At 44.8% G+C, this 25,565-nt stretch overlaps 1 protein-coding gene across 1 annotated transcript in view; it reads left to right on the top strand.

Moving 5' to 3' along the window:
- The first annotated feature begins 863 nt into the window (after positions 1 to 863).
- The window catches only part of LOC143484396 (uncharacterized), a 44,607-nt gene continuing 19,905 nt past the window's right edge, over positions 864 to 25,565 (top strand). Inside the window, exons 1-16 of the mRNA XM_076983091.1 lie at positions 864 to 3,331; positions 3,410 to 3,565; positions 3,658 to 3,857; positions 5,329 to 5,414; positions 5,580 to 5,707; positions 6,878 to 7,000; positions 7,170 to 7,363; positions 7,475 to 7,569; positions 7,718 to 7,848; positions 7,951 to 8,075; positions 15,798 to 15,915; positions 16,019 to 16,234; positions 16,795 to 16,965; positions 21,620 to 21,757; positions 21,917 to 21,966; positions 23,585 to 23,717. Coding sequence (XP_076839206.1) covers positions 1,076 to 3,331; positions 3,410 to 3,565; positions 3,658 to 3,857; positions 5,329 to 5,414; positions 5,580 to 5,707; positions 6,878 to 7,000; positions 7,170 to 7,363; positions 7,475 to 7,569; positions 7,718 to 7,848; positions 7,951 to 8,075; positions 15,798 to 15,915; positions 16,019 to 16,234; positions 16,795 to 16,965; positions 21,620 to 21,757; positions 21,917 to 21,966; positions 23,585 to 23,717 — 4,320 coding nt within the window. The 5' untranslated portion in view covers positions 864 to 1,075. The remainder of the gene's footprint in view (positions 3,332 to 3,409; positions 3,566 to 3,657; positions 3,858 to 5,328; positions 5,415 to 5,579; positions 5,708 to 6,877; positions 7,001 to 7,169; positions 7,364 to 7,474; positions 7,570 to 7,717; positions 7,849 to 7,950; positions 8,076 to 15,797; positions 15,916 to 16,018; positions 16,235 to 16,794; positions 16,966 to 21,619; positions 21,758 to 21,916; positions 21,967 to 23,584; positions 23,718 to 25,565) is intronic.

Raw genomic sequence — 25,565 nt, forward strand, 5'->3', positions numbered from 1 at the left:
TACAAATGTAACAGGTATTCACAACACCACTTCAATGCCCCCTGCCAATGTTAACACTACTACTGCTCATGTAAACACCACCAGCCTCAATATCACCAATGTGAATACCAACAATACAGGGACAGGTGTCAACGCTACTACAAATGCTACAGCTATTCACAACACCACTTCAATTCCCCCTGCCAATGTCAACACTACTACTGCTCATGTAAACACCACAAGTCTCAACAGCACACAGACTGGTGTCAACGCTACTACAAATGCAACAGGTATTCACAACACCACTTCAATGCCCCCTGCCAATGTGAACACTACTACTGCTCATGTGAACACCACCAGCCTCAATATCACCAATGTGAATTCCAACAATACAGGGACAGGTGTCAATGCTACTACAAATGCTACAGCTATTCACAACACCACTTCAATTACCCCTGCCAATGCTAACACAACTACTGCTCTTATGAACACCACCAACCTCAATATCACCAATGTGAATACCAACAATACAGGGACAAGTGTCAATGCTACTACAAATGCTACAGCTATTCACAACACCACTTCAATTCCCCCTGCCAATGTGAACACTACTACTGCTAATGTGAACACCACCAGCCTCAATATCACCAATGTGAATACCAATAATACAGGGACAGGTGTCAACGCTACTACAAATGCTACAGCTATTCACAACACCACTTCAATCCCCCCTGCCCAAGCTAACATTACTACTGCTCATCTAAACACCACAAGTCTTAACAGCACACAGACGGGTGTCAACGCTACTGCAAATGTAACAGGTATTCACAACACCACTTCAATGCCCCCTGCCAATGTTAACACTACTACTGCTCATGTAAACACCACCAGCCTCAATATCACCAATGTGAATACCAACAATACAGGGACAGGTGTCAACGCTACTACAAATGCTACAGCTATTCACAACACCACTTCAATTCCCCCTGCCAATGTCAACACTACTACTGCTCATGTAAACACCACAAGTCTCAACAGCACACAGACTGGTGTCAACGCTACTACAAATGCAACAGGTATTCACAACACCACTTCAATGCCCCCTGCCAATGTGAACACTACTACTGCTCATGTAAACACCACCAGCCTCAATATCACCAATGTGAATACCAACAATACAGGGACAGGTGTCAATGCTACTACAAATGCTACAGCTATTCAGAACACCACTTCAATCACCCCTGCCAATGCTAACACAACTACTGCTCTTATGAACACCACCAACCTCAATATCACCAATGTGAATACCAACAATACAGGGACAGGTGTCAATGCTACTACAAATGCTACAGCTATTCACAACACCACTTCAATTCCCCCTGCCAATGTGAACACTACTACTGCTAATGTGAACACCACCAGCCTCAATATCACCAATGTGAATACCAATAATACAGGGACAGGTGTCAACGCTACTACAAATGCTACAGCTATTCACAACACCACTTCAATCCCCCCTGCCCAAGCTAACATCACTACTGCTCATCTAAACACCACAAGTCTTAACAGCACACAGACGGGTGTCAACGCTACTACAAATGTAACAGGTATTCACAACACCACTTCAATGCCCCCTGCCAATGTTAACACTACTACTGCTCATGTAAACACCACCAGTCTCAACAGCACACAGACTGGTGTCAATGCTACTACAAATGCTACAGCTATTCACAACACCACTTCAATCACCCCTGCCAATGCTAACACAACTACTGCTCTTATGAACACCACCAACCTCAATATCACCAATGTGAATACCAACAATACAGGGACAGGTGTCAACGCTACTACAAATGCTACAGCTATTCACAACACCACTTCAATTCCCCCTGCCAATGTGAACACTACTACTGCTCATGTAAACACCACAAGTCTCAACAGCACACAGACTGGTGTCAACAGTACTACAAATGCAACAGGTCTTCACAACACCACTTCAATGCCCCCTGCCAATGTTAACACTACTTCTGCTCATGTAAACACCACCAGCCTCAATATCACCAATGTGAATACCAACAATACAGGGACAGGTGTCAACGCTACTACAAATGCTACAGCTATTCAGAACACCACTTCAATACCCCCTGCCAATGCTAACACAACTACTGCTCTTATGAACACCACCAACCTCAATATCACCAATGTGAATACCAACAATACAGGGACAGGTGTCAATGCTACTACAAATGCTACAGCTATTCACAACACCACTTCAATTCCCCCTGCCAATGTGAACACTACTACTGCTCATGTAAACACCACAAGTCTCAACAGCACACAGACTGGTGTCAACAGTACTACAAATGCAACAGGTCTTCACAACACCACTTCAATGCCCCCTGCCAATGTTAACACTACTTCTGCTCATGTAAACACCACCAGCCTCAATATCACCAATGTGAATACCAACAATACAGGGACAGGTGTCAACGCTACTACAAATGCTACAGCTATTCAGAACACCACTTCAATACCCCCTGCCAATGCTAACACAACTACTGCTCTTATGAACACCACCAACCTCAATATCACCAATGTGAATACCAACAATACAGGGACAGGTGTCAATGCTACTACAAATGCTACAGCTATTCACAATACCACTTCAATCCCCCCTGCCCAAGCTAACATTACTACTGCTCATCTAAACACCACAAGTCTTAACAGCACACAGACGGGTGTCAACGCTACTACAAATGTAACAGGTATTCACAACACCACTTCAATCCCCCCTGCCAATGTCAACACTACTACTGCTCATGTAAACACCACAAGTCTCAACAGCACACAAACTGGTGTCAACGCTACTACAAATGCTACAGGTATTCACAACACCACTTCAATTCCCCCTGCCCAAGCTAACACTACTACTACTCATGTAAACACCACAAGACTCAACAGCACACAGACTGGTGTCAACGCTACTACAAATGCTACAGGTATTCACAACACCACTTCAATTCCCCCTGCCTATGCTAACACTACTACTGCTCATCTAAACACCACAAGTCTCAACAGCACACAGACTGGTGTCAACGCTACTACAAATGCTACAGTTATTCACAACACCACTACAATTCCCCCTGCCAATGTCAACACTACTACTGCTCATGTAAACACCACCAACCTCAATATCACCAATGTGAATACCAACAATACAGGGACAGGTGTCAACGCTACTACAAATGCTACAGTTATTCACAACACCACTTCAATCCCCCCTGCTAATGTCAACACTACTACTGCTCATGTAAACACTACAACTGCCAGCATCAACATCACAGCAACATCTGTAAGTATCTGCACGAATTAACTTCTCTGTTGTTGTCAGTGTTATAATCTAATTTAAGCTTATCTATGACATTTGCAGATTCCATCACTTAATCTTGCCAAACTCATTAATTCAACTGTCAGTTCTGGGGCACTGACCAACACAACTCAGATGAAGTTAGTCTTCAATCAACTCGAGACAGGCAATGCTTTCACCAATGTGGATGAGTTTCTCACAGCTCTCACAAGTCAAGGGGTAACTGACATTCTTACCTTGTCTGAATCGTTTAACACAAATCTGTAGTATGCATCTAGAATTAACGTTGTTTTGAAATCATGTGTCTACAGGTTACTAACATCATTCCTCCTGTAAGAGATGTAATGATGAATGAAACCTTCAAGATCATCAGCCCCCAGTTTTCACAGTTTGTGATCTCAAACTGGACTGACTGGTTTACTGTGAAGCTGGTTCCTCTACTCCCCAGTTTCACTGCTGCAATGTTCATTAATGCAACTTCAAACATCACCTGCACCAGCTATACTATAATGTGAGTGAATTCAGTTCTTTGGTATATTTGATCCAAGCTGGGAAATAATAGATTTTTAAATATATGCTAAATGTATTTAGGGGTTAGGGCCTAAATTAGGGCTCTCTATTGTTATCCCTCATACATTTTATTCATCTTAATGTGTATAGGGGTCAGGGGTATGTAGGGGCCAAGGGGTATATAGGGGTCGGGGTATTTAAGGGTCAGGAATATGTAAGGGTCAGGGGTATGTAAATGTGCCATATTTTGTCAATTGTGATTTTTTTACACCGCAATCAGAATTTGTCCTCCACTTTTAACCCATCTGTGCAGATAGAACACACACACACACACACACACACACACTAGTGATTACTAGGGGGCTGTGGATCACACGTGCCCAGAGCGGTGGGCAGCCCTAGCCCGGCATCCGGGGAGCAGTTGGGGTTAGGTGCCTTGCTCAAGGGCACCTCAGTCATGACCTGGGAATCGAACCCATGACCCTCCGGTCACAAGACCAGTTCCCTACCTCCAGGCCATGACTGCCCCAGGGTATGTAGGGGTCGCAGGTATGTAGGGGTCAGGGGTATGTAAGGGTCGGGGGTATGTAGGGATCGGGAGTATGTAGGGGTCAGTGGTATGTAGGGGTCAGGGATATGTAAGGGTCAGGGGTGTGTAGGGGTCGTGTGTATGTAGGGGTCGCGTGTATGTAGGGGTCGCGTGTATGTAGGGGTCGGGGGTATTTAGGGGTCAGGGTGTGTAAGGGTCAGGGGGTGTATAGAGGTCAGGGGTGTGTAGGGGTCAGGGGTATGTAGACGTCAGGGGTATGTAAGGGTTGGGGGTATGTAGGGGTCGGGGGTGTGTAGGGGTCAGGGGTATGTAGGGGTCGGGGTGTGTAGGGGTCGGGGTGTATAGAGGTCAGGAGTATGTAGGGGTCAGGGGTATGTAGATGTCAGGGGTATGTAAGGGTTGGGGGTATGTAGGGGTCGGGGGTGTGTAGGGGTCAGGGGTATGTAGGGGTCATGGGTTGTGTAGGGGTCGGGGGTGTCCAGCACCAGGTGTCCTGTAAAAGTGTCCAGCACCAGGTGTCCAGCAGCAGGTGTCCTGTAAAGGTGTCCAGCACCAGGTGTCCAGCACCAGGTGTCCTGTAACAAATGTCCTGTGGCTTTGCTGATTTACTCTTCACCAAACCTGGTGTTGCCAGTGGAGTTGCACAATTAGACATTGATGCAGCTAGGGTTAAAGTTATTGACCCTAGGGTCAGGGCTTGGGTTAGGGTCAGGGTTAGGATTAGGTTTTGGGTTATGGCTATTATTCCTGCGGTCAGCTGACTCTCATCAACCTCTTCAGTCAGTGGGCATATTGTATGATGTAATGTATTGACTTTACATTTTATCTGAAGCCAGTTGTACTTTCGTTCAGAACCCAAGAAAGCAAAGTTTGTTCTCTCTTGTTTGTGTGTCATGGCTGTGATGTTTCTTGTCTGAAACAGAGTGAACAGTTTGGACTCTGTGGGATCTAATCTCAGTAGCAGCACACAGACTCAGATCTTCACCAGCATCTTACAGCTCCTCACTGGTACAGCACCCAAACCCCTGACATTAAACAAATAATAATACATACCTACATACACAAGTGGTAATACATACATTACCAGAAGTAAATTTGAAATATGTACAAATATAAGTAAGATTATAGACACATACCATTTTTCTTTCATTGACTGTTGGCTGTGTTTTGCAGGACCGAATGGATTGCGTTGCTACACTGGAGGAAGCTTCTATCTCTTCCTCCACAACACCTTCCTGAGATCTGAATTCCCTGATCTGAGCGTCTTCCTTTCCCTCATCCCAGCCAACCGACTAAAAGAGGTATTTCTACATGACAAACCTAAGATGTATAACACAGGGAAATATTACACCTCCCACATTGTGTAGAGGTATTACTACATGACAAACCTAAGATGTATAACACAGGGAAATATTACATCTCCCACACTGTGTAGAGGTATTACTACATGACAAACCTAAGATGTATAACACAGGGAAATATTACATCTCACACACTGTGTAGAGGTATTACTACATGACAAACCTAAGATGGATAACAGAGGGAAATATTAAATCTCCCACACTGTGTAGAGGTATTACTACATGACAAACCTAAGATGAATAACACAGGGAAATATTACATCTCCCACACTGTGTAGAGGTATTACTACATGACAAACCTAAGAAGAATAACACAGGGAAATATTACATCTCCCACACTGTGGAGAGGTATTACTACATGACAAACCTAAGATGGATAACACAGGGAAATATTACACCTCCCACATTGTGTAGAGGTATTACTACATGACAAACCTAAGATGAATAACACAGGGAAATATTACATCTCCCACACTGTGTAGAGGTATTACTACATGACAAACCTAAGATTGATAACACAGGGAAATATTACATCTCCCACACTGTGTAGAGGTATTACTACATGACAAACCTAAAATGGATAATACAGGGAAATTTTATTGTAATTAAACAAATATATAGGTATGTATAGTACAAAATGTAGTTTACAGTGGAGTAAATATAATGTGCAATATAATGAAAAACATTAAACACAGGGCAGTAGGTAAGTAACACAGATCTGTAGGTACAAAACACAGGGTCAGTAGGTATGTAACACAGGGCAATAGATAAGTAACACAGGGCACTAGCTAAGTAACACAGGGTCAATAGGTAAGCAACACGAGGTATTAGCTAAGTAACACAGAGCATTATTACATCTGCTACACAGTTGAGAGACAGTTAAAAGCCTACAAGTTTGACTATGATGTTTCGGTTTAAAGCCTGAGTGTAGCTGTCTACATCATGCAGTTTCTAGTGTAGTGCTTTAGTGTTACAATAAAATCAACATTATCATCTAATGTTGGTCATCCTAAGAGTAAAATGTCAGTAATTTGGTCAGTCAGTAATACAGTCATTTTGTCCACATCCCTCCCTTTATAATAACCTGGCTGACTCTTCTCTGTTCTGTAGCTGCTGGGCTCCATCTCTCCAGTACAGATAACTGAGTTCCTGAACACGACAAAAACAGTTAACAGTTCAGACGTCTGCACAGTCCTCAACAACTACAACCAAACCAACCAGTACCTACAGACGGTACGCCCGTCACACATGTACACACTCTAACTTTCTACTCCATGTGTCTCATGTTTGTTCTTCATTCCTGCTGTTTCTTCATCTCATCTTTGTTCAGTGCACTAATCCATGTGTAAATTTATCATTGTTTTCTTTCTCTCTTTCACTCTCTCTCTCTGTCTCTCTGCAGCAACCAGTTCAGTCTCCAGTTCTGGCCAGGCAGATGCTGGAGTGTGTGTGGCCTCTTGCTCTCAGTGTATCATCTCAGGTTGATGTAAATCAGTGGTTTAATGTCTATCTGGCTCACTACCTGCCCTACCTCAGCTATCAGCTGATCAGACCTGCTCAACTCAACACCGCCTCCTGTCTGTCATATAGGAAACTGTGAGTTTGTGTTTGCTGTATTACAGAAAAACAGTGACCTCTTTAGGTTATCTAAACAAGTGACCTGCATTTAAATTATTTTTATCTGTGCGTGTTTGTGTGTGTGTGTAGAGTGTCAGTCCTGGGGAACAACTATAATTTCTCCAACACTAATTTCACCTCAGCTGATGTGTACAACTCTATAAAGGCTTATCTGACCAGCAGCAGTAAGAATGATTACAATTCTCTTTCTGTTTATTGTTGTATGTTCATATTGTAGAAACAGTACTTATATTATGTGTGCGTCTGTGTTTGTGTGTGTGTTTGTGTGTGTGTTTGTGTGTGTGTGTGTGTGTGTGTGTGTGTGTGTTGTAGGTGGCACTCCTCGCTGTTATAACTCCTCAGATCCCAACCTGAACTCCACCGCCTGGTTCACCAACAACATCGGACCTTTCATCACCTTCATGTCTCTTAGTGACCTCCAGACATTTGTGTCAGACAGCCAGGTAACACACACACACACACACACACACACACACACACACACACACACACACACACACACACGGATGTAGATCTGAATGCGTGTCTTTGATTGTATCCTGTAGATTGGTGTGTTTGCAGTGGACTCAGACAATCTTCAGTTGTTTAACACCTCAGGAATTCCAGCCAATGTTACTGAATACTATGTGACACAGCTGTACAACCAGAATCCTAACTTCAACCCCGTCAGGTGATACAACACACACACTATACTACACAGTACTGTATATACTGTATACCACACACTACATCACACTACATCAGTAACCCTGTAGAACCAGAATCCTAACTTCAACCCCGTCAGGTGATACAACACACACACTATACACAATACTGTATATACTGCATACCACACACTACATCACACAGCTATACATACTGAATACAAGCATGGAATTCATTACTAATATCACAAAGCTAATTACTCTACATTTCACTACTAATTACTGTACATATCACTAATTTAAACACTAATAACAAAAGCGAATAATAATAAAAGACTGTAATTGTAACATGAGGCAAAAGGAGGCGGGGTTTGAGATGTGAAGGGGTGGTGTCAGAGATGTGAAGGAGGCGGTGTCAGAGATGTGAAGGAGGCGGTGTTAGAGATGTGAAGGAGGCGGGGTCAGAGATGTGAAGGAGGCGGGGTCAGAGATGTGAAGAAGGCGGTGTTAGAGATGTGAAGGAGGCGGGGTCAGAGATGTGAAGAAGGCGGTGTTAGAGATGTGAAGGAGGCGGGGTCAGAGATGTGAAGAAGGCGGTGTTAGAGATGTGAAGGAGGTGGGGTTAGAAATGTTAAGGAGGTGGGGTTACAGATGTGAAGGAGGTGGGATTACAGATGTCAATCAATCAATCAATCAAAGTTTATTTGTATAGCGCTTTTCACAACACATGTTGTCACAAAGCGCTTTACAGGATTTAAAAGGTTAACAATACTATGGGTCCAGAACCCTAATGAGCAAGCCAAAGGCGACAGTGGCGAGGAAAAACTCCCTATGATGGTGGGGATTAGGAAGAAACCTCGGGAGAACCAAGACTCAAAAGGGAACCCATCCTCCATTGGGCGGCAGACAAATACACAAGTCACACACAAATCACACAATCAGACTAAGTAAAGGTAAAAAGTTCTGGGTTATGATATTGTCACTGTAAATGTCTGTTGATGAACGCTGTAACGTTGCATATGCAACGGGGCGAGGAGACGGACACAAACGCTGAGATGAGCGAGATTTATTCATGGGAATACCGAACTCGGAGTCGTATGTACAGGCAGGGGTCATAACGTGCAGGCTATCCAGACATGAAACGTAAACAGGCATGATAACAGACAAGGGGAACAACGAGGCGGGCGAACAACGGAAGGGCAGGCAAAACTCACGGAGGACGGGTAAACCAAAACGCAAACAACACGGCAGAACTCACGGCAAACAGGAACAAACCAACAGCATGAACAAACTGGAAAGACAAAACCACGGATACCAGACTGGGGAATGACGGGACTTAAATACAATGACATTAAACAAGGGGCAGGTGACGGTAATAACGAGGGCGTGGTAATAAACAAGGAATCACAAAGACAAACGAGCGGGGCGAGAGAAACAGGCACGGAAACACAGACACAAGGGAACCCAGAGTGACAGCTACGAGAGGGGGCGTTGCCCTACGTGACAGAACCCCCCCTCAAAGCGTGCCACTCCGGGGCACGCAAGGGCAGACAGGACAGGGACACCGACTAGGACAGGACAGGGAACTACGGCACACGGCAAGGGACAGCAGACACGGGACGGACCAGAGGGACAGGACATGAGACCTGGGGCATGGCAGGGACTGGAGACAGGGGAGCAGAGACTGGCCAGGAGCTGGGTCGGGATACGGCAGTACGGGCAGGGCCAGGGGGAGACACGGGTGCAGGGCCGGGGGAGACAGGACTGGGAACAGACACGGGAGCGGGGCCAGGGGACAGGGCCGGGGCAAACACAGAGGCAAACACGGCGTGGACTACTGAGACCGGGACAGGAACAAAGTGGGTCAGGACTTGGGGAACAGACACGGGGACAGGGACCTGGAGGAAACGACCAGACACAGACACAGGGACGGGAACGAGGACACGAACAGGTACACACACAGGAACTGGGACCAACACAAAACCAGGGACAGAACATGGGAGCAAGGGGAACATGGGCAAAGAGACAGGGGCACATGGCAGAGTAGGGGGCACAAAGAGTCCAGGCCCAATAGAGGGCAGCACAGTCTCTGGGGACACAGGCGCGGCCGGGCGGCGGGCGGCGGGCACAGGCGCGGCCGGGCGGCGGGCACAGGCGCGGCCGGGCGGCGGGCAGCGGGAACCGGTAGGGTCCGCTGGCGGGCAGCGGGAACAGGAGCCGGCAGGCAGGCAGCGGGAACAGGAGCCGGCAGGCAGGCAGCGGGAACAGGAGCCGGCAGGCAGGCAGCGGGAACAGGAGCCGGCAGGCAGGCAGCGGGAACAGGAGCCGGCAGGCAGGCAGCGGGAACAGGAGCCGGCAGGCAGGCAGCGGGAACAGGAGCCGGCAGGCAGGCAGCGGGAACAGGAGCCGGCGTGGACGACCTCTCCTGGGTCGCGGGGACAGGAACCGGCGTGGACGACCTCTCCTGGGTCGCGGGGACAGGAACCGGCGTGGACGACCTCTCCTGGGTCGCGGGGACAGGAACCGGCGTGGACGACCTCTCCTGGGTCGCGGGGACAGGAACAGGCACGGACTGCCTACGGGCAGCGGGGACAGGAACCGGCGTGGACGACCTCTCCTGGGTCGCAGGGACAGGAACCGGCGTGGACTGCCGACGGGCAGCGGGGACAGGAACCGGCGTGGACGACCTCTCCTGGGTCGCAGGGACAGGAACCGGCGTGGACTGCCGACGGGCAGCGGGAACGGGAACCGGCGTGGACTGCCGACGGGCAGCGGGAACGGGAACTGGCGTGGACTGCCGACGGGCAGCGGGAACAGGCTGCAGACGTGACATGACGTCCTCGGGGGGCGGAGTCGCCGCACTGACGTCCTCGGGGGGCGGAGTCGCCGCACTGACGTCCTCGGGGGGCGGAGTCGCCGCACTGACGTCCTCGGGGGGCGGAGTCGCCGCACTGACGTCCTCGGGGGGCGTGTCCGCCATACTGACGTCCTCGGGGGGCGTGTCCGCCATACTGACGTCCTCGGGGGGCGTGTCCGCCATACTGACGTCCTCGGGGGGCGTGTCCGCCATACTGACGTCATCGGGGGGCGTGTCCGCCATACTGACGTCCTCGGGGGCTGTGTCCGCCGCGCTGACGTCCTCCGGGTTCCGAGCCGGCCACTCCTGGGGTGAGTGGCTAGTACTCCCCCCCAAAAAATTATTTGGGAGCCTTAGGGGAGCGGCTTCCGGGATCATCGGAGGGAGGTCTGCGTCACTGGGGTCCTGGGCGAGCCTGGAAGAACACACAGACACAGAAGCCTCTCGGTTGCTCTCTCTGCGACGGCTCCGCCTCCTCCGAGGCGTCGGGAGCTCGCAGTGGCCACCGAGAGCAAACCGAGGGTTAAGCCAACGCTCGTCTGTGCGCTCATTCCGTCTGCCCGCTGCAAGCAGGGCAGACTCACAGCGCTCAATAGGAGTCTCGCCGCGAAAGCCAGTAGTGAGAGACTGCGCTTTCTTCGGTCTGCGACGAGACTTCCTTGTTCCCACAGCGCCAGGGGTATTCCTGTCTCCGGCTCGTTCGCGCTGTAACACATGAGAGTTAAACTGCACGGAAGCAGCCAACGACTCGTTACAGCGACTAAACTCACCGGAGTCTCGCTCTCTCGCTGTGTCCTCGTTAGATCCGTGGTTATGTAACGTTGCATATGCAACGGGGCGAGGAGACGGACACAAACGCTGAGATGAGCGAGATTTATTCATGGGAATACCGAACTCGGAGTCGTATGTACAGGCAGGGGTCATAACGTGCAGGCTATCCAGACATGAAACGTAAACAGGCATGATAACAGACAAGGGGAACAACGAGGCGGGCGAACAACGGAAGGGCAGGCAAAACTCACGGAGGACGGGTAAACCAAAACGCAAACAACACGGCAGAACTCACGGCAAACAGGAACAAACCAACAGCATGAACAAACTGGAAAGACAAAACCACGGATACCAGACTGGGGAATGACGGGACTTAAATACAATGACATTAAACAAGGGGCAGGTGACGGTAATAACGAGGGCGTGGTAATAAACAAGGAATCACCAAGACAAACGAGCGGGGCGAGAGAAACAGGCACGGAAACACAGACACAAGGGAACCCAGAGTGACAGCTACGAGAGGGGGCGTTGCCCTACGTGACAAACGCCAGGCTTTCATTCCGTGTCGGAGCAGCGATGCTGGTATTGTAGGCTCCGACTGCAGTGCTACTCTCCAGGTGAACCTCGGAGAAAAGATACGAGATGTAGTAAATATGTAACAGATTAATCAAAGGACAAACTAAACAGATGAGTCTTTAATCGAGTTTTAAACATTGAGACTGTGTCTGAGTCCCGAATAGAGGCAGGAAGATTATTCCACAGTTGTGGAGCTTTAAAAGAAAAGGCTCTTCCACCTGCTGTGATCTTTTTGATCCTAGGAACAGTTAATAACCCTGCGTCCTGCGAGCGAAGTGAACGCGCTGTGTTATATTGTTCAATAAGTTCACTAAGATAGTCTGGAGCTAAGCCATGCAGCGTTTTATATGTTAATAAAAGTATTTTATAGTCAATACGGAATCTAATTGGCAGCCAGTGTAATGACGATAGTACGGGACTAATGTGATCAAAATGTGTGAAGGAGGCGGTGTTATAGATGTGACGTCTTGTTCACAAAACTCAAGACGAATAGAGAAAATAGGTGAATAGAGAAAATTGCACAAAAGGCACTGAAAGTAGATATCAGCATATCAGTATTATCAGTATATCAGTATATTAGTATTATCAGTATATCAGTATTATCAGTATATCAGCATATCAGTATATCAGTATATCAGCATTATCAGTATGTCAGTATATCAGTATTATCAGCATATCAGTATATCAGTATTATCAGTACTATCAGTATATCAGTATATCAGTATTATTAGTATATCAGTATATCAGTATATCAGTATATCAGCATATCAGTATATCAGTATTATCAGCATATCAGTATATTAGTATATCAGCATATCAGTATATCAGTATTATCAGTATATCAGCATATCAATATATCAGTATTATCAGCATATTAGTATCAGTATTATCAGCATATCAGTATTATCAGTATATCAGTATATTAGCATATCAGTATTATCACCATATCAGTATTGTCAGCATATCAGTATTATCAGCATTATCACCATATCAGTATATCGGTATTATCAGCATTATCAGTATATCAGTATTATCAGCATATCCGTATATCAGTACCACACTGTGATGCAACTTGCAGGGGGTTTTTAAAGCATAGTGGATAATTAGGGACAGGTGCGACTCATTAGAAGGAGGCTGACTGGGAACAAGGGAGTGAAGGGTTATGATATTATAATGAGAATGATATTATAAGGGTTTGTGACTTTATGGGTGTGGGCATCTCCCCTGAGGATCTGGGCTGGCCTACCATGACATAATAGTTAGTGTGGTGTGTAGATCTGGGGTGGGTTTCCCGAAAGCAATTGAACTTAACGATTTATGAACAACTTTAAGAACGACGTAACTTTAAGAACGCTGTTTTTCCACCGATTTACCAAAACCCTTCTTATCTTTCAAACTTACAAACAAGTAGCATTTACTTGACTCCGCTCCCGCTTTTGCAGAGCCTGCCAGTCGAAAACTGAACCACGGATTTACATACATTTCTATATTATTAAGCCACAAAAGTCTCGTTATGTAACTAATAATCATAAAATCAAACAACCAAAAAAGTATTTACACATGTATGTAAAAAAATGAAAATAGTTCATTTATAATTGCTGTCCATCGCATGCCAAATAGTTCATTTATAATTGCTGTCCATCGCATGCTATAAATAGGCAATTAACCTATTCTAATAATCTTTAGAAGCAATCAAGCAGCAAGCATGGCAACCCGACCACGCAAACTAAATTTTTCTCAGGACGAACTAACACAAATGCTGGAAGAAATTGAAGAAAACGAGCTTACTACTCCAAAGCTCGGGGAAGCTCAACAAATAAAGAAAAAAAAAACAGAAATGGGAAGAAATTGCCCATAAAATAAATGCCTGCAGTATATACAAGAGATCTGCAATGGACATACGCAAAAATGTCATGACTTCGCTAGTCATGCAAAAAGAAAGGGACTGGAACTTTGTAAAGAGAGGGCTAAGACTGGTGGGGGTCAGTCATCTACAACAGATCTGAATAATAGTGAGTGTGGTGTGTAGATCTGAATAATAGAGACTGTGGTGTGTAGATCTGAATAATAGTGTCTGTGGTGTGTATATCTGAATAATAGTGAGTGTGGTGTGTATATCTGAATAATAGTGATGTGTAGATCTGAATAATAGTGAGTGTGGTGTGTAGATCTGAATAATAGTGACTGGTGTGTAGATCTGAATAATAGTGATTGTGGTGTGTAGATCTGAATAATAGAGACTGTGGTGTGTAGATCTGAATAATAGTGTCTGTGGTGTGTATATCCGAATAATAGTGAGTGTGGTGTGTATATCTGAATAATAGTGAGTGTGGTGTGTAGATCTGAATAATAGTGAGTGTGGTGTGTAGATCTGAATAATAGTGACTGGTGTGTAGATCTGAATAATAGTGATTGTGGTGTGTAGATCTGAATAATAGAGACTGTGGTGTGTAGATCTGAATAATAGTGTCTGTGGTGTGTATATCTGAATAATAGTGAGTGTGGTGTGTATATCTGAATAATAGTGAGTGTGGTGTGTAGATCTGAATAATAGTGACTGGTGTGTAGATCTGAATAATAGTGATTGTGGTGTGTAGATCTGAATAATAGAGACTGTGGTGTGTAGATCTGAATAATAGTGTCTGTGGTGTGTATATCTGAATAATAGTGAGTGTGGTGTGTATATCTGAATAATAGTGAGTGTGGTGTGTAGATCTGAATAATAGTGAGTGTGGTGTGTAGATCTGAATAATAGTGACTGGTGTGTAGATCTGAATAATAGTGATTGTGGTGTGTAGATCTGAATAATAGTGAGTGTTGTGTGTAGATCTGAATAATAGTGTGTGTGGTGTGTAGATCTGAATAATAGTGACTGTGGTGTGTATATCTGAATAATAGTGACTGTGGTGTGTATATCTGAATAATAGTGAGTGTGGTGTGTAGATCTGAATAATAGTGTCTGTGGTGTGTATATCTGAATAATAGTGTCTGTGGTGTGTAGATCTGAATAATAGTGACTGTGGTGTGTAGATCTGAATAATAGTGACTGTGGTGTGTAGATCTGAATAATAGTGATTGTGGTGTGTTGACCTAAATAATAGTGAGTGTTGTGTGTATATCTGAATAATAGTGTCTGTAGATCTGAATAATAGAGACTGTGGTGTGTAGATCTGAATAATAGTGTCTGTGGTTTGTAGATCTGAATAATAGTGTGTATGGTGTGTAGATCTGAATAATAGAGACTGTGGTGTGTATATCTGAATAATGGTGGTTTTGTGGTATATAGATCTGGAATATATCTGAATGACTAAATGTTAATGTGGGGTGCTGATATTTTATGGGGTCGCCATCAAATCAAGTTTGCACTACACTAAAGATAATTGTGTGTTTTCACCTGCTGTAAATACACTCAAGCTCAAAAAACAAAACAATTAATCAGAATAACAAGGAAATGTTCTATTTATCGGCCTATGCATCTGCTTATCTTATCTTGTGTGTGTGTGTGTGTGTGTGTGTGTGTGTGTGTGTGTGTGTGTGTGTGTAGCTTGCCAGCCAAGCTCCTTTGTTCAGTCCCTGCATCTGCATTTGTACATCTTGGAGATTCAGAGAGTAAGACCACTCTCAACAACATCAACAGCGTCTGCACTACAATTAGCCCAGAGGTATTCAGTGAAGCCAGCCAGTCTCCCATTTCTCTAACATTTCAGTGATGAGTCTATTTATGAGTTATTCTGTGAGTTACCCACAATGCTCCTCTCTTCACAGGTCATAGCAGCACTGGTGTCAAACTTTAACCCCACTTTAACCCCAACCAGCATCCAGTTACTTGGCAACGAGAGCGTTGGTCTGACGCAGAGTCAGTTAAGCTCCGCCTCTCCTGCCGTCATAAACAGTTCTCTGCCTGTTCTCAGCACAGTCATTGGCTGGAACCAAGGCCAGGCCAACGCCATCGTCCAGAGTGTTATTAGTGCAGGTTTCAGTGTAAGTGTTCACAAGATGCTGCACACTACACCCTATATACTACACACTACACCCTACACACTATACCCTACACCCTACACTCTACCCATTACACCCTACAGAGTGTTATTAGTGCAGGCTTCAGTGTAAGTGTTCACAAGACGCTATACAGTACTCCCTATATACTACACCCTACACACTACACCCTACACTCTACCCATTACACCCTACAGAGTGTTATTAGTGCAGGCTTCAGTGTAAGTGTTCACAAGATGCTGTACAGTACTCCCTACACACTACACACTACACCCTACACTCTACCCATTACACCCTACAGAGTGTTATTAGTGCAGGCTTCAGTGTAAGTGTTCACAAGATGCTGTACAGTACTCCCTATATACTACAACACACAGTGTACCATACACACTACATCTTACACTGAGTACCATACACAGTACACCCTGTACACTACACCATACACAATACCCTCTAATACATCATACACAACTGGACAAATAATTTTGTTTTCTCTTGGTAAGCTCACTGGATATATTTGAATTGAATGATATTTCAATTAACAGATAAAAAATGCATCATCGTTACTGGCTCTGGGCACGCTAATTGGCGGTGTTCCCTCGGCAACAATATCCAGCATTTCATCCTCTGAGCTTCTGAGTGTATCCCAGAATCCAACATTCATCAACAACATTCTGACAGCACCAGTGGTTCTCCAAGAAACATATGTTGAGAAGGTACACATACACTCTCATACAGGGGTTCTCAACTGGTCTCAGCCCGGGACCCACTTTTTCTCATTGTCATTAAGTCGCGACCCAGTTTTATACAGTACAAATGTTATAACAAATTAAAAGGGTAAACAATTGGTGGTTACCATGGCAACAAGATGGTTCTCATGCTGGGCTACATACTAAAAATTACTCAAGGAGCCAGTAGGTCCTAAAAGGAAAAATTCAGGCGCCAATAACTTTTTCTAGGTGCCATAATATAAACTAATAAGCACTCACATCAGGTCAGCTGTTATTTAAGATCTCTGTCGTCCAACATGACTGATGTTTTCTCTTCCTTGTAACTGTGGTTAAGTTGGTTTCATGTTTGCGTATTCGGAATTAGACATGTTTTAAATGTACTACTATTACCATCTACAAATGACCTTAACATGGACAAAAGTGGCGGTCGTAAAGGCCCCGGAGCAATGCGCACTCTTTTTTTCTGCAAAGATTTAAATTATTTTTAAATGATTCTTCATAAGATAAAAACAAGTTGTATAAATATTAAGTGCACATTTTGTCAAATGTTTAAATAGCTTTTAAAATGTCCATCATAAGAGCATAAAACAAGTTATAGTTAAGTGCATCCTAATCAACAACCTTGTTTTGTGGAATTATGATGGCCCATTTAAAAGCTATTGAAATATTTGACAAAAACTGACCACCACACATTGGTGCAAGGTATAAATACCCATCTTTTAGTTGTAGGTTGTTATTAAAGATTAACTTTATGTAATCCAACTTCTTTGGTGGTCTTAGATGGACCGTTTAAAAGTTATTGAAATTATTGCAAAAAACGGAGTGCGCAGTGCTCTGGGGCCTTTACGACCTCCACTTGCTTCCGTGTTAAGGTCGTTTGTAGACGGTGCCTTAGACGTTGCAGCGGTGACAGGAGTATATTTAAAATAACATGTTTTAAAATACATATATTCCTGATGTAAACAAAGTTGTAGATGTTTGTCTTGGGTGCCAGAAATAAGAATTTGCATATTTTGGTACTTTTAACTTAAAGGTATTGAAGAAAGAATTCTGAATATGCGAACGTGAAACGAACTTTACCAAGTTTCATAGTATGTATATGAGTGACTTTTGATCCCATTAAAATGAACTTAAAACTATGTACAGTTATAAAGGAGTGTGTCCTCTTATGGTCCGACAGAAATGTAGACTGTGTGGAAAAAATCCAATATTTTTGGCTTCGCTATTTTCAACAAGCTAACGCTTAGTGCTAAAGTTTCAGCTCGGCTCCGCTGCTTTGCGAGTCATGCTGGTGATTCCCGCTTTTGTTAATGGGCAGAGCGAACATGAGAGTGGGAACTACAGCATATCGGTTAACTTTTAAAATACAACCTCAAAAGAAAATTGTGGATATTTTTCCAATGACAAAAAATCTTCACCCATAAAATATAATGCTCTTGTATCACCTGTCGCCACTGGCGAGTGAAATAATTTTATTACTCATTTATGGTCGCGATTGCGACCATTTTAGTCGCAGTCTGGAGCTGTGGCATGTGCCTCTGTCTTTTTTCAAGATAAAAGACGAGTACAAAATCTGAAGAGTAGACTTTTTTTTTTTTTTTAACAAGCTGTCCGCGACCCACCAGTTGAGAATCACTGCTCTCATATACACCTCTTAATGTATGTGCAATGTATTAACATAAATCATGGTGTAATCACAGGTGACAGGCCAGTACACTCAATTAAATCATAATGTGACCACAGCAGATAATGTTAAACAAAGTGAGTGGAGGTGGTGGTCAGTAGGTAGAGGACACTGGGTGGAGGTGGTGGTCAGCAGGTAGAGGACACTGGGTGGAGGTGGTGGTCAGTAGGTAGAGGACACTGGGTGGAGGTGGTGGTCAGCAGGTAGAGGACACTGGGTGGAGGTGGTGGTCAGAAGGTAGAGGACACTGGGTGGAGGTGATTGTCAGTAGGTGGAGGACACTGGGTGGAGGTGGTGGTCAGCAGGTAGAGGACACTGGGTGGAGGTGGTGGTGAGTAGGTAGAGGACAGTGGGTGGAGGTGGTCAGCAGGTAGAGGACACTGGGTGAAGGTGGTGGTCAGAAGGTAGAGGACACTGGGTGGAGGTTGTGGTCAGTTGGTAGAGGACACTGGGTGGAGGTGGTGGTCAGTAGGTAGAGGACACTGGGTGGAGGTGGTGGTCAGTAGGTAGAGGACACTGGGTGAAGGTGGTGGTCAGTAGTTAGAGGACACTGGGTGGAGGTGGTGGTCAGTAGGTAGAGGACACTGTGTGGAGGTGGTGGTCAGTAGGTAGAGGACACTGGGTGGAGGTGGTGGTCAGTAGGTAGAGGACACTGGGTGGAGGTGGTCAGTAGGTAGAAGACACTGGGTGGAGGTGGTGGTCAGTAGGTAGAGGACACTGTGTGGAGGTGGTGGTCAGTAGGTAGAGGACAGTGGGTGGAGGTGGTGGTCAGTAGGTAGAGGACACTGGGTGGAGGTGGTCAGTAGGTAGAGGACACTGGGTGGAGGTGGTGGTCAGTAGGTAGAGGACAGTGGGTGGAGGTGGTCAGTAGGTAGAGGACACTGGGTAGAGGTGGTGGTCAGTAGTTAGAGGACAGTGGGTGGAGGTGGTGGTCAGTAGGTACAGGACACTGGGTGGAGGTGGTCAGTAGGTAGAAGACACTGGGTGGAGGTGGTGGTCAGTAGGTAGAGGACACTGTGTGGAGGTGGTGGTCAGTAGGTAGAGGACAGTGGGTGGAGGTGGTGGTCAGTAGGTAGAGGACACTGGGTGGAGGTGGTCAGTAGGTAGAGGACACTGGGTGGAGGTGGTGGTCAGTAGGTAGAGGACAGTGGGTGGAGGTGGTCAGTAGGTAGAGGACACTGAGTGGAGGTGGTGGTCAGTAGGTAGAGGACACTGTGTGGAGGTGATGGTCAGTAGGTAGAGGACAGTGGGTGGAGGTGGTGGTCAGTAGGTAGAGGACACTGGGTGGAGGTGGTCAGTAGGTAGAGGACACTGGGTGGAGGTGGTGGTCAGTAGGTAGAGGACAGTGGGTGGAGGTGGTCAGTAGGTAGAGGACACTGGGTAGAGGTGGTGGTCAGTAGTTAGAGGACACTGGGTGGAGGTGGTGGTCAGTAGGTACAGGACACTGGGTGGAGGTGGTCAGTAGGTAGAAGACACTGGGTGGAGGTGGTGGTCAGTAGGTAGAGGACACTGTGTGGAGGTGGTGGTCAGTAGGTAGAGGACAGTGGGTGGAGGTGGTGGTCAGTAGGTAGAGGACACTGGGTGGAGGTGGTCAGTAGGTAGAGGACACTGGGTGGAGGTGGTGGTCAGTAGGTAGAGGACAGTGGGTGGAGGTGGTCAGTAGGTAGAGGACACTGAGTGGAGGTGGTGGTCAGTAGGTAGAGGACACTGGGTGAAGGTGGTGGTCAGTAGGTAGAGGACACTGGGTGGAGGTGGTGGTCAGTAGGTAGAGGACACTGGGTGGAGGTGGTGGTCAGTAGGTACAGGACACTGGGTGAAGGTGGTCAGTAGGTAGAAGACACTGGGTGGAGGTGGTGGTCAGTAGGTAGAGGACACTGTGTGGAGGTGGTGGTCAGTAGGTAGAGGACACTGTGTGGAGGTGGTGGTCAGTAGGTAGAGGACACTGGGTGGAGGTGGTGGTCAGTAGGTAGAGGACACTGGGTGGAGGTGGTCAGTAGGTAGAGGACACTGGGTGGAGGTGGTGGTCTGTAGGTAGAGGACAGTGGGTGGAGGTGGTGGTCAGTAGGTAGAGGACAGTGGGTGGAGGTGGTGGTCAGTAGGTAGAGGACACTGGGTGGAGGTGGTCAGTAGGTAGAGGACACTGGGTGGAGGTGGTGGTCTGTAGGTAGAGGACACTGGGTGGAGGTGGTGGTCAGTAGGTAGAGGACAGTGGGTGGAGGTGGTCAGTAGGTAGAGGACACTGAGTGGAGGTGGTGGTCAGTAGGTAGAGGACACTGGGTGAAGGTGGTGGTCAGTAGGTAGAGGACACTGGGTGGAGGTGGTGGTCAGTAGGTAGAGGACACTGGGTGGAGGTGGTGGTCAGTAGGTACAGGACACTGTGTGGAGGTGGTGGTCAGCAGGTAGAGGACACTGAGTGGAGGTGGTGGTCAGTAGGTAGAGGACACTGGGTGGAGGTGGTGGTCAGCAGGTAGAGGACACTGAGTGGAGGTGGTGGTCAGTAGGTAGAGGACACTGGGTGAAGGTGGTGGTCAGTAGGTAGAGGACACTGAGTGGAGGTGGTGGTCAGTAGGTAGAGGACACTGAGTGGAGGTGGTGGTCAGTAGGTAGAGGACACTGGGTGGAGGTGATGGTCAGTAGGTAGAGGACACTGGGTGGAGGTGGTGGTCAGCAGGTAGAGGACACTGAGTGGAGGTGGTGGTCAGTAGGTAGAGGACACTGGGTGGAGGTGGTGGTCAGCAGGTAGAGGACACTGAGTGGAGGTGGTGGTCAGTAGGTAGAGGACACTGAGTGGAGGTGGTGGTCAGTTGGTAGAGGACACTGGGTGGAGGTGGTGGTCAGTAGGTAGAGGACACTGGGTGGAGGTGATGGTCAGTAGGTAGAGGACACTGGGTGGAGGTGGTGGTCAGTAGGTAGAGGATGACACTGTTGAAGATGTGCTCTCACACTTTCTTCTAGATTGTCTCTATAAACCAGCCTCAGGCGGTGGTGAACGTTCCAAATGCATTAGCAACATTCATCCCACGTGTGATACTGACATCTCTGGACACTGTAAATGTAACAGTCATTGACATGAAGACATGGAATCAAGCTCAGGTAACAACACACAGAGGAATAAAAAGAGTAACACTTCCCACTGTGATCTGTACACTGACGTGCAAACAAGTCTGACAAAAATAATGCTGGTCCAGTTGTCCAGTTTTGTGTAAATCAAAACCCATATTTCATGAGAATGTTTGTTTTGTGTTTAACTAGGCTGTGGTGTTGTTTAGTTCAGTGACTAGTGTTACTTCAAATCCAGACAAGTGAGTACACACACACACACACACACACACACACACACACACACACACCACACACCACAAATGTAATATGTAATCTGACATCACATAAACATTCTTCACATTTTAGTGATGAAAACAGAATATTTTAGACTGGTACGTGTGTGTTCAGTATATTTTAGACTGTAAATTTTAGACTGGTACGTATGTGTTCAGTATATTTTAGACTGGTACATGTTCAGTATAATTTAGACTGTTCAGTATATTTTAGACTGGTACATGTGTGTTCAGTATATTTTAGACTGTTCAGTATATTTTAGACTGGTACGTGTATGTTCAGTATATTTTAGACTGGTACATGTTCAGTATAATTTAGACTGTTCAGTATATTTTAGACTGGTACGTGTATGTTCAGTATATTTTAGACTGGTACGTGTTCAGTATAATTTAGACTGTTCAGTATATTTTAGACTGGTACATGTGTGTTCAGTATATTTTAAACTGGTACGTGTGTGTTCAGTATATTTTAGACTGGTACATGTGTGTTCAGTATATTTTAGACTGTTCAGTATATTTTAGACTGGTACGTGTATGTTCAGTATATTTTAGACTGGTACATGTTCAGTATAATTTAGACTGTTACATGTTCAGTATAATTTAGACTGTTCAGTATATTTTAGACTGGTACATGTGTGTTCAGTATATTTTAGACTGTTCAGTATATTTTAGACTGGTACGTGTATGTTCAGTATATTTTAGACTGGTACATGTTCAGTATAATTTAGACTGTTCAGTATATTTTAGACTGGTACGTGTATGTTCAGTATATTTTAGACTGGTACGTGTTCAGTATAATTTAGACTGTTCAGTATATTTTAGACTGGTACATGTGTGTTCAGTATATTTTAAACTGGTACGTGTGTGTTCAGTATATTTTAGACTGGTACATGTGTGTTCAGTATATTTTAGACTGATCAGTATATTTTAGACTGGTACGTGTATGTTCTGTATATTTTAGACTGGTACATGTTCAGTATAATTTAGACTGTTACATGTTCAGTATAATTTAGACTGTTCAGTATATTTTAGACTGGTACATGTGTGTTCAGTATATTTTAGACTGTTCAGTATATTTTAGACTGGTACGTGTATGTTCAGTATATTTTAGACTGGTACATGTTCAGTATAATTTAGACTGTTCAGTATATTTTAGACTGGTACGTGTATGTTCAGTATATTTTAGACTGGTATGTGTTCAGTATAATTTAGACTGTTCAGTATATTTTAAACTGGTACATGTGTGTTCAGTATATTTTAGACTGTTCAGTATATTTTAGACTGGTACGTGTATGTTCAGTATATTTTAGACTGGTACATGTTCAGTATAATTTAGACTGTTACGTGTTCAGTATAATTTAGACTGTTCAGTATATTTTAGACTGGTACATGTGTGTTCAGTATATTTTAAACTGGTACGTGTGTGTTCAGTATATTTTAGACTGGTACGTGTGTGTTCAGTATATTTTAGACTGTTCAGTATATTTTAGACTGGTACATGTTCAGTATAATTTAGACTGTTCAGTATATTTTAGACTGGTACATGTGTGTTCAGTATATTTTAGACTGGTACGTGTGTGTTCAGTATTCCAGGTTTACTACTCGCAGGATTCTCCAGCACGTCAGCTCAGGCTCTCCCTGTAACAACAGTCAAACAGGTGGTGAAAGCCTGTCGACCACAACCAGGCAGGAGTAAGGTCCCTCTGCAAGAGTCACAGGTATGTTGATATAACTCAGCAATGTCATTTTTCCAGTGATTATAGATTCCTTCTTTATTATATCTTGGAATTGGTGCAAAATTGATCAGTATATCAATTTTGTACACCTGTTTAATCCATTTTCTTTCATGATTTATTTTCTTTTCTGTATTTTGAACTAATAACTTCAGTCATACATTTTTGTATTATTTGTGTAGCTATAATCACAGTGAACATTTGCCTTCTTAATAGTGTTTGCTATTGTGTGGCTACTTATATAATTATTGTCATGGTACTGACCCTGACTCCTCCCTTCATGTGTGTGTGCGCGCACACATTTGCACGTTTGTCTATGTATGTTTTATTTCAGTGTGTGTTTGTTGTAATTGTGTGCGTGCGTACCTTTGCATATGTATGTTTTACTTCAGTGTGTGTTTATGTCCATGTGTGTGTGTGTGTGTGTGTGTGTGTGTGTGTGTGTATGCGTGACATCACCTGTCCCTTGTCTTTTTGTTATGTTTCACTTGTTGCTTGTTATCGTCTTTGTATTTATGTGTCTTGTGTCTGTCGCAAGGTTATAATTGTTAACGAAAACGAATGAAAAAAATTTAAACTGATATTGAAAAAACATTTTTGTTAACTGAGATAAATAATAACGGTAATTAAAAGAAAAAACAATAACTAACTGTAACTATTACATGTTTAGAAAAGTAACTGAAGCATGATATGATACCTTTCGATTTCGTGTTTGCAATTTATTTATAGGTCTTGTGGATTTTTTTTTATAGGCCTATCGATTTTTTTCACTAGAAGTTTTACATTATCTGACAGAACCGTACGGCACCTCATTGTCCGTCACGTCGTTTCTTGTTTAGAGCTCCTGCTCGCCATGCTAGCCTGCAAAATTACGACAACAAAAATTGGGAGTCGTGTATGGGATTTTTTTAAACATGACTATGGGAACAACTATGTGTCTTGTAGTGAAAACAGGTGGTAAAATATGTGGAGTAGTTCTCAAGAGGAAAAGCCCCACGAATCTCAAAACTCACACAACAGGGCTAACTGCCAGTACCATGACAAGCTAGCCTTGTGACAGGCAGGGTGTGTGAAATAAAATGGAAGCGATCATGCCAAGTCTCAGGGAAAAAGGGTGGTTTAATGGAGAAAGTGCACAAACCAAAAACCTGTGACATGCTCCGAATTAAAGAAACAATGAACAGCGGTCAACTGGTACAAAGACAAGACAGATATAGACAAACAAACGACCCTCAGGTGAGACGGATCATGGGCTCCGCCCACCTGAGGGACGAACATGACACAACAACAACAGGACAGCTGCCGCTGTGGACGGGGGCAACCGGCAGGGGCACTCCGCAATGTGACAAGCCTCTCTGAGTAGCTCCGCTGAAAGAGAAGCACCATCCCGGCTAGGTAGCACTGAGAAGGAGAACCATAATGGACCGTTTTCACCAGTGATCAAATAGCCGCTGGTTAGTTAATACACAGGAAAACCGCAAGCGGGAGGATGCACTAGTTAATGTGTTGAGGCTGGATGTCAACACGACTGTGTAACTTAGTCTGGCAATTTTCAGCAGCAGTATTACACATTTTGCACGTAAGGCTGCTTTCTTGTGGACAGTTAGTTTTTGTGGACAGTTGGTTGTTCAACTGTAATTGAATACATTTTTTTTAATTTACAGTACACAATATTTACTCTGACCTTTTTGAATCCTGACAAATAACCCAAATACCCAAGGTATGAAAAAACTAAAACTAATGCTAGAGCTAATGAAAACTACACTAAAACTAAGCTTTAAAAAAAAGTAAACTAATAAAAACTAGCAAACATGCTAGAAAATTAGAAAAAAG

The sequence above is a fragment of the Brachyhypopomus gauderio genome, chromosome 20, assembly GCF_052324685.1.
Source record: "Brachyhypopomus gauderio isolate BG-103 chromosome 20, BGAUD_0.2, whole genome shotgun sequence".
Lineage (NCBI taxonomy): Eukaryota > Metazoa > Chordata > Actinopteri > Gymnotiformes > Hypopomidae > Brachyhypopomus > Brachyhypopomus gauderio.